Source organism: Wasmannia auropunctata, unplaced genomic scaffold (genome assembly GCF_000956235.1).
Source record: "Wasmannia auropunctata unplaced genomic scaffold, wasmannia.A_1.0 LD335709.1, whole genome shotgun sequence".
NCBI lineage: Eukaryota > Metazoa > Arthropoda > Insecta > Hymenoptera > Formicidae > Wasmannia > Wasmannia auropunctata.
In genome coordinates, this window is record NW_012027181.1 from 811,854 (window position 1) to 827,307 (window position 15,454).

Consider the following 15,454-nt stretch of genomic DNA (forward strand, 5'->3'; position numbering starts at 1 on the left):
CTCCTCTTCTTCCGGAAATGCGGATTTGCGGGGAGGAGACAGACACACACAGCTGACTTTCACGGGGCGCTCTCCTTATCGGGGCGCGAGGGATGAGCTCCGCCTTTGATACCGAATCAATGAAAAGTTTGAGGGGAAAATGCCGGGGCGGAACTGTCTATACCCGCGGACGATGATTGATACGAGTATTCCTCCGCACCGCGCGGAAACGCGCCACCCGCGCCGCGGCGCACTCTCTCGGTCAACGCCTCGTTACGCCGATCAAATCGCGTTCGATTGCGGGAATAAAATTTTTCTCGAACAAAACCCTCTCCCTCTTCCGGCCGATCGTTCTCTCCTCGTTTTCCTCCAACATTTCTGCGGCGTTACGGCGAGCGTCGTCGTTACCACATTTCTCCGCGGACGCTCGTCGTCGCGCACGTGCGTCGGCGATAAAACACGCCGACTTTGATGCTTCCCTCGCGGCTTCTCCATTCCGTGCGCCGTATATGCATCTAGTCGAACGTTTTTCCTCGCCGTTCTTTCTCTCTCCCTCTCTCTCTCTCTCTCTCTCTCTCTCTCTCTCTCTCTCATCGTCGTCTTCAGGAGAGATTTCCTGGTTATCGGCGAGCCGCGATTGGCACCGGTTGCCCGTCAGCGGGCAAGTCACTTTTCAAACATCTCTTCTCGGCTTTACTCCATCTCACGATATATATCTCGCTCGTCTTGTCTTCGCCGCGAAAGAACGGCGTTCCCGCTTTATCGCACCGTCCGATTCGCGCCTCTCCCATCTCCCAAGCCCGGTCGGATGCTTAATTTCTCATCCGCTCTCTGGATGAGGTTCTTCATCGCGCGACTAACGATTTCTGATAACGCCCGCGGGAGGGAGGGGGTCACGGGAGAAACGAAAGAAGGTGCCGACGACCGCCGCGCGCGGCCCGATAAGGGACCGCTTGACAAATGTTCGAAAACCGGCGCGCGCGCGCGAATCGATTATTGGCTCTCCGCGGTCGAGATATACGTCCGCGATAAATCATATATCACGTTAATATAATATTACCGTCGTAACTTCGTTGAATCACTTTCTGATCGCTCTCCCGTGCGCAAATTGTGCGATCAATTTGATAGCATAATGCGATCCGCACGTGGTTCGACGTGGCCGTCAAATCTCCCGCGGGAGTGTCACAATCCCGATCGGCCGAACGCGGACTAAGGGTAACTTTGATCGAAAGTTCAATTAAGTTAATCGATTAATTCAATCGGTAGAATTGCTTGAAGTAAAATTTTTGATTGTGTAACTTTGTCATACCCCTAATCTAATCGCTTTCCACGTGTTAAACAACAAATTAAACAAACAATAAGAAATTAATCATTTTTAATAATAAGTGGAAATGGACCAATGAGAGAGTAACACAAATAAGTTAAGAGCACCTTTATCGCCCTAAGATTCCGAGGAAAGTAACGGATAGCGGAGTAATGAGGAAGTTAGTCGTGTGTAGAAATAAGGCTAATAATGCGCGATTGAAATGAACGATTTATCCAAGTGTTTGAAGAACAAACATTGATCGGTTGATTCGTAACCACGCTCGAGAATGTTAATTTAAACGTTGGACGTATGTTGAGAGGCAAGTTTTAATTTGAATTAAAACGAACGGAATTCGTTCGTTAATTTGCAAATCTATGCAAATGACAAAATTGTAATGCGGACAAGAATATGAACCGCGTTTTTCGGTTCGCGTTATTACAATGCTCGGTGACTAATTGTAAATAAAAGTATTTTAACCCTTTGACTGCCGCACACGGATTTTTGTAATCGGTTGCCGCTACACTATTATTTTTTATATAATGCAATTTTAAAAGTATTTTTATGATAAAAAATATATTTTTTAATCAAAGTCTTCGGCGAAACTGGTAGATATTTCCAGAATTTACAATATATATATATATATAGTCTTGCCTATAAGTATAAAACATATTCAATTTACTGGAAAAGGCAATAATAAATGCCAAAGGACTAAAATATTAAAATATTATAAAAATGAAATATTAAAATTATTATAAAAATAAATGTCATTTTTATTTTTCAATAAAATTGTTCTTTAATTTATTTTGTGTTCGATATAAAATGCTTATATAAATTTGTGGGAGTGCTTTATATTTGTGATCAAGACTGTCATATGTAATATCAATGTAAAATATTTTCGGTTTATATTCAGATGGTAATAAGATGAAAATGCGTATTAAATTAACACTAAAATCGATTACGGCGGCACCTTGATATCTATATAGGTGTGTATTCAATCGGACACACACGCGGCAGTCAAAGCGTCAAACAGCCGGAACGTCATATACTCACGATAGAGCTTGATACTGCCGTCCGTTTCGCCGAGGGAGTTCTTAGATATGCATTTGTAACTGCCGTAGTCGGACATCGCGACCGAGCGTATCATGAGCTTCATGTGTACCTTGTACACATTGTCCGAGAAGGATGGCTCGTACTTCTCCCCTGCAATTTGACAAGCATCGTATCAGATATAAATACACATACGCTCCTCCCCAGCTTTTTAATTCGTAAAATTAATACGCGCGGATATATTTTTTTCCCTCGCCAGGAAGAAATGTTCAACGCGGGGGAAGGGGAGGGACAAAATGTGTTCTGCACGCGTGCGGAGTTTCAGATTGCAGACTCGACTGCGGAGGGGGCTTAATAAATATCAAGCGAGATAAAAGATGCTTCGCGCCTTCTTTGTTCGCGCCAGAATTATGGAATTAGTTTTAATCTACGGTGAAAGCTGCAGGTTCCGTTGAAACTGGAACGTTTTACACACCGCGGGTAACCTGGGGCTGATGCGACGGGGATATATCGCTCGTGCATACACACATAGATACGTTACGCGCGCACACACACACACACACACACACACACGCAACACGTACATTCGCGCGGCGGCGGCGGCGGCGGCGGCCGCAAGAGCCGGGGCCGTCAGTCCTCATCCACATCCAACACAGCGGCGGTATCTACATCGCCGCAAGACATTGCCCCATTAAAATATGACTCGTCATTTTAGGCAAGCTCATTTAAAGCTTAATTACGTTATCCGCGCTATCGCGGTACTACGTATTGCACGGCGTGCGCCGACGCGCGGATTAATTTTTGAAACGTGTCTGCAGAGACCGCGTTATAGAAGCGCGCGCGCGCACACACACACACACACACACACACATACGCGCGCGCGCGCGCGCGCGCGCGATTATATTACTCGATATATACACAGCCGGACAATACGTCACGCGCGCGCGCGCACGCTCGCATTATCATCGTTTTACATCGTTATTATATCGACGACGCGTATTATCGTAGAAAATTGAAAGTAGCGAACGCGCGCATGTTTTCGATCCGCCGACCGCTCAGCCGGACGGAATATAATATAACGATATTCCCAAAATGTATTTGCCAATATTCCCCGGCGCTTCCGGTATGCCTTCACGGTCCACCGTGCTTCGTGCTCTGTCAACCAGAAAAACTAGCATTAGGGTTTCTCGCCTGGGTGCGTGCTGCCCTCCGCACCATATTCGCGCGCCCGTCCGGCCCATACGTCGTGTCCATTTAAATTGTTCCGAGCACTTTGTTTTTCACCTTGTTATACTCGTCTCTCGCAAATCGACGCGGTTCGAAGATAAATACGTATTTCTTTTTTGAATTTCCCAAGGAACATTCGTAATACATATAAATACTGCTGCAGTGTATCTTACGTTAAAGTTCAAATGACACCTCATCTTGCAACATAATTTCTCGATAATTAATAACTAAATATATTTTTGTAATTTTGAAAACAGCTCATACATCAGTTTAAAAATGTGTCACACTCTTTTTTACAAATATTAATATATTTATATATACTTTAAATAATACATAGGTATGAAAGCTGTGTTTATAACGTTCTATTTATATTAAACCACACACTTTTATGTTTATTTGCTTTATTTGTTAATATTTATTCTTATAATGCTAAAGTTTAAAAAATAATGATAAAAATTCAGTTTTTTGTATAAGTATTTAAGATAATTTGTGCAAAGTTTTATTGCGATGTAGAGACCAGCTGTTCTATAAATAATTAAATAAATAAATTTTGTTTGGAAACAAACAAATAATCTGCATCGCAATGAAACTTTATATAATATATCCTTAAGTAATCATTTAATAATCTATTTATTAAATTTATGAAATATATATTTCTACACGAATTACACATTTTCCATTTGTAAAGATGGAATTGCATCTCCTTGAAAAGAGCACCGAGAAAGTTTGGGCCGACCGAAAATGAAATTGTGGCCAAGCACGCCAACCACTCGTTACTTATGGACGGCAGAGTGAAATGAAACCCGGAGAGAATTATGCGTGATCACGTGACTAATCTGGAGATACAATAGTTATAATTGTAAAGAAGCCCGCTACCGCGAAGGCGTGAAACTTTGCGCGTTCCTTTAATTATCTCTCGATTGTTCGCGCACTTCTGAGAGTGTATCGTCCATGTTAAATAAATTTTCCGGAACCACGAGAGCCATTGTAGCACACGTATAAGGGATGCAGATATCACAACCGAAATACCGTGAAATAATCGATCAATGGTATTTGGCAAGTCGGAGTACGGCATTAACGTTTCGATTCTTCTCGATAACGTCTCGGCGGGATGAAAAGTGGCATAAGAGCCGAGGCGGATCGTGGGAGGCGGGGCGCGCGGACGCGGAAAGAAGTTTTGATTAACAATTCGAGGTGGCGGCGCATTCGGAAGAGAGTGAAATCTATAGGTGTAATGACCCGCGGCAAGGCGGAGGCGAAGTATTTTCCCAGCCGGGAGGAAAACTTACGTCTCACCGAGATAGAGAAAGAGAAATGTGTGGGGAGAAAAGGGCGCGCGAGAGCGCGCTCGCGAGGAGATCGAGGTGCAGACGGAGAACCGGGGGCCGCGCGCCGGGCACACAGGCCAGCAGGTGGAATAAGGGCGGCGGAAGGGTAGAATGCATTTATGTAGTGGCACCATTCGAGCCCCACAAGCGGAAGAAAAACTTTCGGCCGGCTTTGAGTTTGAAAAGCAGATGAAAAAGTTTAACGACGTTGAACTACGGTGCCGAGCATTACCCACCACGGGGGTGGGCGGCGCGGCGGCGGAAAAGGGAGGGGGGAGTGGCGGAGGGGCCCCGCGAATGGATTTTACCGGGGATAAAACTGCTTTTAAACCCAAAAGTCGACGGTGGGACCGATATTTTGTGTTACTCGTATCTCCGCACGTCGTCGGGCGCGCGGCGGCGGGTCCGCGCCGCGCCGCCGACATATGTGGACATGAATCACGCCCGCCGACTTGGAAACTCAAACTGCCGACGTAATTTCCATCTGCGGCGATCGCTCACGCTTAATTTCGCCTAGCGAAATTCGTCGTTTCCGTGCGATCACGCGCCCGTGTCATCGATCACGCGGCACTTCGGATACTTTTACGAACGCAATTCCGCTTTTGCGTTTGATGCATATGAAAAAAAAATCGTAAAAAAAAAGTGAGACAATTCTGTCGTAATAAAATTAATTAAGTATCGAGCCGATAAAACGAACGATTTTGTAAAAAGATTTATTTGACGTAAACATAAGCGATTTTATGGGAAAGGGCAGGATTTATTATTGTTTCAGGCGCGAAACTGACGCGAGAATATATATATATGAAAATATGCGCGCTTAGTTGTGACAAAAGGTGAACTAATAGAGAAGATTCGTCAATCCGAAAATTCCTAAACGTGAATCTTCAAGTTGCTGAATCTTCTTTATTGTAAGATCAAAATCTGGTTGCAGCACAATTGGGTACACGTGTTTATGTTTACGACACACGTAAAAAGATTTGTTCACAAAAGCGCATAACAAATCTTGTGTTAAGAATTTCCTATTAAAATTCCACAGCGCGAAAAGGATATTCTTTTGTCAAGGTTTTTAATTTTAATTCATTAACTGTCCGAAATGTAATTAACGCTGAAAATGAAATCTCTCTCTCTCTCTTTCTCTCTCCGTAGAGAGAAATTATACCCAGAACTGTCGCGCGGCGAGTACAAGAGTCGCGGGAATGCGTTCCTTTAAAAGCACAGAAGTATACGGGCGCACACAGTTCGGCCGCGAACGTAATAAAAAAAAAATGTAAGCCCCTGTAATGAGTTTAACGCCGACGGCTCTAATTTGATGCACACAAACTCGCGCGTCGGGCGAGCGAGAAACGTTAAATATCGCGTAATTGCCAACCGTCGGGAACTCTATGCTGAAAATGAATCGGTGTGCCGGCGCGCGCGTAACGCGCGTGTTTGCTTACTAACAGATTATGTTTTCCAAAGGCACTGATTTACGGCGTAATCCTATTGTCAACGATACCGGGCGAAACCCCCGAATTCTCCATCACCCTCCAAACCTTCGAACGGCTCTAAATTTATAACAATATAATTTTGTAGCCTCATTCTTCATTAAAATATACCGAATCGACAGCCTTGTTAATTAGCTGCAGTATCTTCCTTTAATTATTGCGACATGTGTAAGCAACTTTCCAAAGCATTATTCCATAAATTTATTTGAAAAATATTTAATGTAACATAAAACATCAAAAAAATATAAGAAAGAGAAAGATTTCTTAACATATAAATATATATTATGCATATACTCTGCCGGCAAAAAGTTTGAGATTTCATATAAAATTTAAAACTACATAAAGTTCAATTTATACCTTAATTTATATTTCTTCTTAATTTGAAAAGATCTTAATTTTAAATAAAAATTATATTTTGTACGTAAAATAACCTAACATTTTGTTTAATTAAAAAAAACTATAGTCATAAAATTTTTTTTTTAAATTAAACTAAATGTGGATTATTTTGGAAAATAGGAGTAAGGAGCTCTTCTGTCAGAAAGAAAAAATAAATAAATTTGTAATTAGATTACCTAGGTTAAAAAATATAATTAAATGAACTACTTTAAAAAAAGTAACTAATAATTTTTAGTGAATTTTTGTAAAAAATATTCTAAACTTTGAAATATTTTATATTATTTTTATTTTATTATTATAAAAAATATTTTATTATTATGAAACAATAAGCAAAATAATAAAAATATATTAAATTATTCTCCTTAATTAGATTTTATTTCACATATAGTAGACATTTTTAATTAATGTTCACAAACTTTAATCCCGGCAGCATATGAATAATATATTAGAATAAATCTCTCTCTTCCCTTTTTACAATATATATTTATTCCATATAAATATATAAATACCTATATGTGAAAACTTCTCTGCCCTTTTATATATCTCCGCATTGCCATGCTGCGAACGATATTACGAGACGGCTATTTCCATCACGTGATTCCGTTCTTATATAGCGGCATAATAGAATTGTACTTTCCGCCGCTTTACGAGTTGCCTTCTCACGTGAACGGACCAGCGCGATATCTATACGTAAGCGTTTCTGTCGATTGAGCTGCGTGACTGGAAACGCTCGGCGAAACTTAGAATTTTGCGAAGTCCCGGCTAGAAAAATTCATGAATTTCCCGACGCCGGATATTCTCGCGGAGCTCTATAAGCGCGCGACATTTCTGCCACCCCCTCCCCCCCCTGGCGAGCGGGGGAGAGGCGAAGATATTTTTTCAACGACGACGTCAGTCGGTAAAACTTTTGCGCTTTGCCGGAAATTTGAATGCTCCGGTCGGATTCGCATGTGGCACGGGCGGCGCGGTGTAATCCCGAATCGCGATTTTCCCATAATCGCGGGGCACGTCCCCTCCCTCCGCCACCAAAACGAACGCGACTCTTCCGCGAATGAATCGCGTTTTACGGCCGAACACAAACTGGGGAGGTCAGTTTCGCGTTTTGAATTGTACAGTTCGTGCCATTAATGCCTGGAGTTCGATTTTAGGGTCCACGTTTCATTTCTTTCGCTTCCTTTAAATTAATTAAGCTTTGAAATATTTCAGAAATTTTACCGATCAAAACTGAGATTACATCGGCTGGTTGTCAAAACACAATTTACTGACGCAGCTTAGTCATGAACGTAAAAATAATTAAAAACGAAATGTGAACACTAAAATCAAACCCCAGGCACTAATGGCACGAACTGTACATTAAAACCCGTCCGCGCATATGTTTTTCACCCCGAAACAAGTACACGCGGATATACATGTATATCGTTATCACGTCGTTTAAAAAAGAGAATGCGCCTCCGGAACGCGTAACGGTCCTATCGTCAAATTTTTTTCGACAGAAAAAAAAATGGAAAATCGCGAGGCGAATAACAATCTCCGCCGTGCAAATATTCGAATCGATTTGGGGAGAATCGGGTCCCGGGTGTTTCGGCCGTGCGCGCGCTATTCACCACGTGTCGGCGTTACCGATGAATGGCCGATTCGATGCACGAAAATCGGTGCGCGCAGATGACGGCCGTGCCGAGTCGCGTCGCGTCGCGTCGTTGCGTCGTTGCGTCGTTCCGCGCGGCCCCGATATATATCTGATCGTGCGTGAGTCACGCGCGCTGAATTCGCATTAGCGGGCGGCGCGTATATCCGCGGAAACGTTAAATCGTAAAGCATGTCGTGGCTGTTACGGCGAAACACCGGGGGGCACTGTGCGGTTGACGCGGGGAATATAATGCGAGATAACTTGACAGTTGGCCCATTCGTAATTCGCGCTGCTTTCCATCCGGGGCTGCGGGCATGGAACCGGGCAGATAAGCCCCGAAACGATCGCCTTCGGTTTTTACGGGATTTTCATTTTGCTTCGATTTGAAAGTCGGTATCGGCGCTGAGCAGAAAATGCCGACTCGCTCTATTTTCCAGTGTCTTCTAAGATCGTATACACAGTTGGATAATTTGTTGTTAAATTTAACACATTTTACATGTTCCAAACAATCGACCCAAATTTTTATTAATTCAATAAAAAATAAATATGTTAGAAAGTAACAGTAAAGATTACACACAAAAATGTAACGCTTTGATCTAATTTAAAAAGGAAAGATGAAAACGTAATTCTTTAATAAAATTTGTAATATGTTAAATTGACACGTACATACTTTTATTCATTTATCTTGGAATATATGTTTGAAAACTACATTTATTGATTTATTCATAAATTGTGTTATTTTAATACCTATACTAAAAATATTAAACGTTAAATATCAATTTAACATAAAATATTTGAAAACAATATGATCACATTATATTAAATTAACACTCGGTTATGTTAAAAGTTCAACACAAAAATTTTAACAAAGACCATTTTTAACATAAATACATAACGTGTTAAAAAATGTTCTGCAGTTGTGAACGTTTTTTTGCGTCTCGCAATGTCTACAGAAATTTTCCCGCGATGTTGAATTGCAGCTAATTTTGACACAATAAATTATATAATCGAATAATTATACAATACGTGAATTGTATTGAATCGAATGTAATCGTTGAAGGTTAACGCGATTTCTCCCGAGGAAACGTGGTCAGCGAACCTTGCGCCCACGTATTTGCCACGCTCGGCGTTCAGTAGCGTTTATCGTGCATTGTCACTCCACGGTAAAAAGTGACATTCCCATAAGTCACCCGCGATCGTTGTTAACGTGGTTTATTCAGGGCCAGATTCCGTCGCAGATAAACGAAAACCATTCAGCCGCGACGGGGAGAGAGCAGCGCGGGCGCGCGCGGCCCGTGCCGTTTCACCCCGAAAAACCAGCCTGTGAAATAAAAATCTCGGGGAGACCGGGCAAACAAAGATTAATCTCCGCCGGCGTCGCGAATGGAAATCGTACCGGTTTCCGGGCCATCGATCACCGGGGTAGCAAAACGCCGTCGCTCGCTCGCTTCTCGCCCGCCGTCGCTCGTACGTTTCGCTGCGGTGTCGCGCCGCAGGTGCGCCGGCAGAAGCGATCCGAAATTAACCTAATTAGCTGCGCGATTAGCAGCTGCAGACACGGCGACGGCGACGGCGCGGACGCCGTCGACGTCGTCCCGTTCTTACCCGCGCCCGCACACATCCGCGCTGCGGAACCCCCGGCGGCGGCGGCAGCGGCGGCGAAGCCGTTCGGGGAGTCGCGCGCATTAATGGATCCGAAGGGGGTGCATTACTCCATATGCCTGCCTGCTACCCCCGGCGCGGCGCGGCGTCGTGTCTAATTATCCGAAATAATTATGCGCACATGTGTGGGCCGCGCCGCTTTTCGCTAACGCACCGCATCGCACCGACTCGACGAGACGCGACGCGACGCGATGCATCGCGTGTGCACCGTCAGGTACGATTTGCCACATCTCGCCTAGGTGGTTTGCGTATATTTGTGGCCGCCGCAAATATCGCGATCCTGCGTCAGACAAGATCGTTGATTGTAGCGCGTTGATACTCTCCGTACAAATTAATTGTCACGTTGAGAGGGGCGGAAGGGGAGGGGGAGGGGGGAGAAACGCGCGCGCGTATAATTGTTGTTGTCCCGCGAACTCTTCCGAATAATATGTCCAGAAGCGGGCGCGTATTGTTTGCCACGAGATTGATTACACGGCGCAATAGTGACGCACATTTTTTTTATTTTCTAAAACATTTCGGGCCGCGGATATACGTGCTTTGGGAAACGAAATCCAGTTTGCCGCTGGCAAATAGGTTTGCCGGAAACGCGATACGTTCGGTAGCGGCCTTTAATTTCTGGCGTACCGACATAAATGGATTTGATGAGCAAACCCCGCACCGTGACCATGCGTTGTCGGCTAGTAAAGCATGGTTAAGTATGTCGGCGGGAGCAGGAGTTCGATTACCATTCATTAAATTATGGCGGGGACGCGCGTATATGCGGCGCGCGCGGAAGTGCCGATCTATAGTCCCGTTGCTATTGTTGCTGCCGTTGCAATTATTGCTGATGTTGGAAGAATTAGCGCTGTCATTGAAGGAATTAATGTCGTCATTGCTGGCGCGCGCTCTCTAATTATTGCTATATCGTTGCGATGATTTCGCGATCGATTGATTCCACGCGCGCGGTCTCCTTTCCATTTCGAGCAGTGCTGGGGAATTTTTCCAGGTTTTTATAATGCATTCCGCTCGCTCGCGCTTTTTATTCGCAACATCGCGAAATTTCTTTAGCAAAGCGACACAAAAATTTCAGTTATTTATACAAATAATATAATTTCATTCGCGCAAATTTCACGCAAATATTACATGTCGGTGTAAATTTGCTTGAACTAGAGAAGATATATTGACTTTTATTTAACTAAGTCTGATATTTATGGTAAACATACCGTTTGTTATAATGACGTTGTTCTCTCGCGTCCAATAATTGATGGACTTGGGAAACGCCTCGGAATGGCACTCCAACGTTATTTGGTGGCCTTCTTGCGCCCCCACCAATTGATTCTGGATCCAAATCATTGGAGTAACTATTGACAAACAAAATAAACGTGAAAGAGTATACAATAATCTATATATATGATCATTCGAATAAATTAGATAATACATTTTCGAGCTAATTTTCATTCATTTCTTATGCTACTTACAATGTACAACGAGCATAATTCTCTTGCTGACCGTTGGCGGCACGCCGTTGGACGCGATGCAAAGATACGCTCCCATCTGCAACCTGTTCACTTTCGTAATATTGAAGACCGGTCCATCAATGCTGGCCACTACAACAGATGGTTTGCCATTCAAATCGCGAAATGGACGCAGCCGTTATTAACTAATTACTATACTAGAGTGAGAGATATCACACCGTATTGAGAATTATTGTGCAAAATGTCAAGGATAATAGATTACAGTTACAAAATCGTTAAATCCAGCTCTCTTTTAAATCTCTTTCGCATCCCTTATATTTGAATGTGTTCTGCTCACGTAAATAATATTAAGAAGCTGTGTAAAGTTGAACTCCCTCCACTATTGAAAATTCAAAAACGACCATTACGATTCGATTGGTGATTGTTTGGTAGTATTTGGTAGTCCACTCTCGATGATTGGTAGTCAAAATTGTAAATAATAAAAGGAAAAAGACATACACGTGTGAAATTAGTCCCTCCTTTCGTAAAATGACTTCCCAGATTGTGTAAGTAATCGTAACTGTAAGTATTTGTTTGGTGGTTGTTTACTAACGTTTGGTAGTCTATTTTCGATGATTGGTAGTCAAAATTATAAATAATAATACGAAAAAAAACATATAGGTATGTCATATTTAACGAAAGGGCTAACTTTACGCGCATATCTCTTTCTGTCTTTTTTTCATATTATTATTTAAAATTTTGACTACCAATCATCAAGAATGGACTATCAGACGTCAGTAAACAACCATCAAACGAATACTTATAGTTACGATTACTTACGCGATCTGGAAAGTCATATTTTGCGAAAAAAGGAGCTAACTTCACGCGCGCATGTCTTTTTTCATACTATTATTTACAATTTTGACTATCAGTCATCGAGATTGGACTACCAAATACTACCAAACGACCACCAATCGATTGGTAATGGTCGTTTTCAAAATTTTGTAGTAGTGAGGGCGGCCCACTTCACACAGCTGCATTTGGAGTCTAAGTCGAGTCGGACGACGTGGAACACAAATTCGGCGGGCACCGCGCGCAAGAAATTTTCATCAGTCCCGCGCAAAAAATTCCGCAATCGGGATTCGAATTAATACACGTCGAGTACGTTGCTTCGTAGCACTGCGTAACCGATACTAATCACCGCGCTGTCGTTTTTGCCGCGTGGTCTAATCTCCGTTAACATTACACGCTATTCGCAAAACCTACCTTGCACCCCGGGCGGAAACACTTGTCGGGGGGGGGGGGGCTTTTTGCCGATGTACATCTTACTCGAATTCTCAGTTGCGAATATTATGAATGCGCTCGGTGGTGCCAAATAACTCATCGACTCTCGGCACTGCTCTCTTTAGACTGGCGTGATAGAATGTGTACATAATCGTGGTGTAAATATAATTAAAATTGTATACACACGGATAGAACGGATTTTGCCGAAGCAAAAAATTAAATTGGAAACAATGCTTTCAACAGCAGTGCTTTTAACACTGAAAATAAGTAATTTCCAGTATTAAATTGGCCAATATTAAATTGGATTTCCATAAGAGCATCCTATTATTTGCTTTAATTTGCTCCAAACAAAATTATTTTCAGATCTGTATCTAGTAGAATTTTTAGATACTTCAGCAAAACCATTCTTTCTGCTTCACGATCGGCTTTTATCCGCAGTTATAATCCATCGCTGAATTTAACAATGCCGCTGTAATCTCGAAATAAATTCAATTTAATGCAAAATCTTTTCTTTTTTTTTTTTACCAAAAACTCGCGCGAATACCGCGTACCAATGAATTTATCGTTCTTTTTTAAAGGGGGGGAGACAGGGGGAGGGGAGGGAGAGGAAGGGAGGGGAAGCACGTTCGAGAGAAAACGCGGTGCGCAGCTGCGCTTTGTTAATTAAACATACCGTACTTTTTATTCACGATAGTCAGACTGTTCCTGCTTTCCTGCGAAAAACCGTGACAGTCTGTGAAACCAGAAGGATTCGTAAGCCGCGCGAAGTTAACGGATGTAGATTAGAGCCGCGCGCGCGCACACGTAAGAGAGAGAGAGAGAGAGAGAGAGAGCGCGCATGGGAAAACAAAACGTCCGCCCGTAAAATTTAGAACTTAAGGAATCTCACTGCTGGGAGAGACGTCGCGCGCCCTCGCCCGCGACACCTCGCCCGCTCTTGCATTTCTCAAGTTTTAAGACGTAAGCCGAATAACGCGGGTTTCCCTCCGTCGGCCACACCGGCACTGAGCATCCGTGGCTTAGAACTCGCTTGTTATCCTTAACTTTCATATTCCTGTGCATTCCCCGTGTCTGGCGCTCTCCCGCGAAATATATATACCTAGATAAACTGTCGCACTAAATTTGCAAAAAGTTGCATATCTATTCCAAACGTAGATCCGTCCTACGCCCACACACAGATACACGGGTTTTTACGGTTATTTGCGGTATATGACGATTCTGAAAATCAAGGAGATCTCCGGGGCAAAGTATATGCCATATTTATTTCGCCGACGAAAGATCAAAAAGCTCTCGAAGGGATATTTTCAGAGGAAAATGAATTTTCGGGTCTCGTTGAGGAACGACTTTGTCGGCTCGCCGCCGTTTAATCTCTGCGCAAGGCGATTTATGTTATTGAAACGCCTGCTGACTCGGCCTGAAATCACCTGCATGCGAGATAAGCTGTAAAGCAGCGCGGCGGTCGGGCCCGCGCCGCGCCGTGCGGGCTCTTTAGTTAATTAGTTGCGAGCGCCGATTTATACGCCCCGTCGTTGCGGCAGAGAAAAAAGCGTACGGCGAGAAAAAAAGGAAGGAGTCGATAGTGCCAATTATCGTTTAATAGATTTCATTCGTTCTCCCCCCCCCCCCCTCCGCCACCCGGTGTACCAGATTTTTGGAATTGAGCTAACGCGGCTTTTTCAACTAATGAAGTAATTAAAACCGCAGTTTACGCTGCTCGCGCCGAATATTTCGCGATCTCCAGTACACACATTCTCTCTCTCTCTCTCTCTCTCTCTCTCTCTTTACACGCTCTCTGCTTTAGTTACGGGATTACGTGCCGGAAGATATAAATTGTCACCTTTCGGCAACGCAAAATCGATTATGCAGTTATTATGTATGAATGAATCGTATCTATTAAGGTAATTAATAATAATTCAAGAGACTCGTCTATTTACGAACTCGCTATAATGAATGCACACGCATATAACATGCATGTACGCGGATTAAATTTGTAATAATTCATGGCGTAGATTGACGGACCCGTTCCTAAACGTAATTCTGGACAGCCATATTTCCCCGCGACACAATTTCCGCTCTCTTCTCGGACTCGCCTGCGCCGATAAATATTTATCGATGTGTAAATTATAAAGATGCGCGTCGTCCGCGGGCGCGCGCGTGCATCCAGATACTTCAAAACAGCTTTGGCCAAGTTCTCTCGGGTCTCGGGGAAAGCTGGCAAAGAGAGTGCAGACTGAAAAGTATCCTATACAGCATACGATCGACGGGGCGCGCACACAAAGGTCCCCCGAAACTTCGCACTAGCCCGCAACCGGCGAAACTTTATTCTCCCCGCTAGTATTTGCGGACAGTTTCCGGCAAATAGGTTTGCCGGTTTACGTGGGATTTTGCACATATACACACACGGGCGAGAGAACAGAGAGAGATCGTCCGCGTGATGGAGTGAGCGAGTGCGTGCAGGCGGGGACCGACCGACGGAAGGAGCGTGTGGGCGTTCGCTCATGAGCGAAAAAGGTCACTTGACAAAAACGGAAAGAACTCTCTCCGTCGGTTCAAAAAGGATGGCAGAACTGCGAGAAGTTGCGCGCGGGACGCGCGTCGTAGAGAAGAGGGGGAGTGGATTGTCGTGACTGTTCGCGATTGCCCGGGAAAAAAGGCTGGGATAAAAGGAGGGACTTTCGAGG

General features: G+C 43.6%; 1 protein-coding gene across 1 annotated transcript in view; it reads right to left on the reverse strand.

Annotated features, from left to right (window-relative positions):
• Positions 1–15,454, reverse strand: part of LOC105456371 (neurotrimin-like) — a 163,642-nt gene that overhangs the window by 8,608 nt on the left and 139,580 nt on the right. Inside the window, exons 5-7 of the mRNA XM_011700339.1 lie at positions 11,514–11,642; positions 11,259–11,396; positions 2,336–2,485 (exon numbers count right to left, since the gene is read on the reverse strand). Of these exons, the coding sequence (XP_011698641.1) occupies positions 2,336–2,485; positions 11,259–11,396; positions 11,514–11,642 (417 nt within the window). The remainder of the gene's footprint in view (positions 1–2,335; positions 2,486–11,258; positions 11,397–11,513; positions 11,643–15,454) is intronic.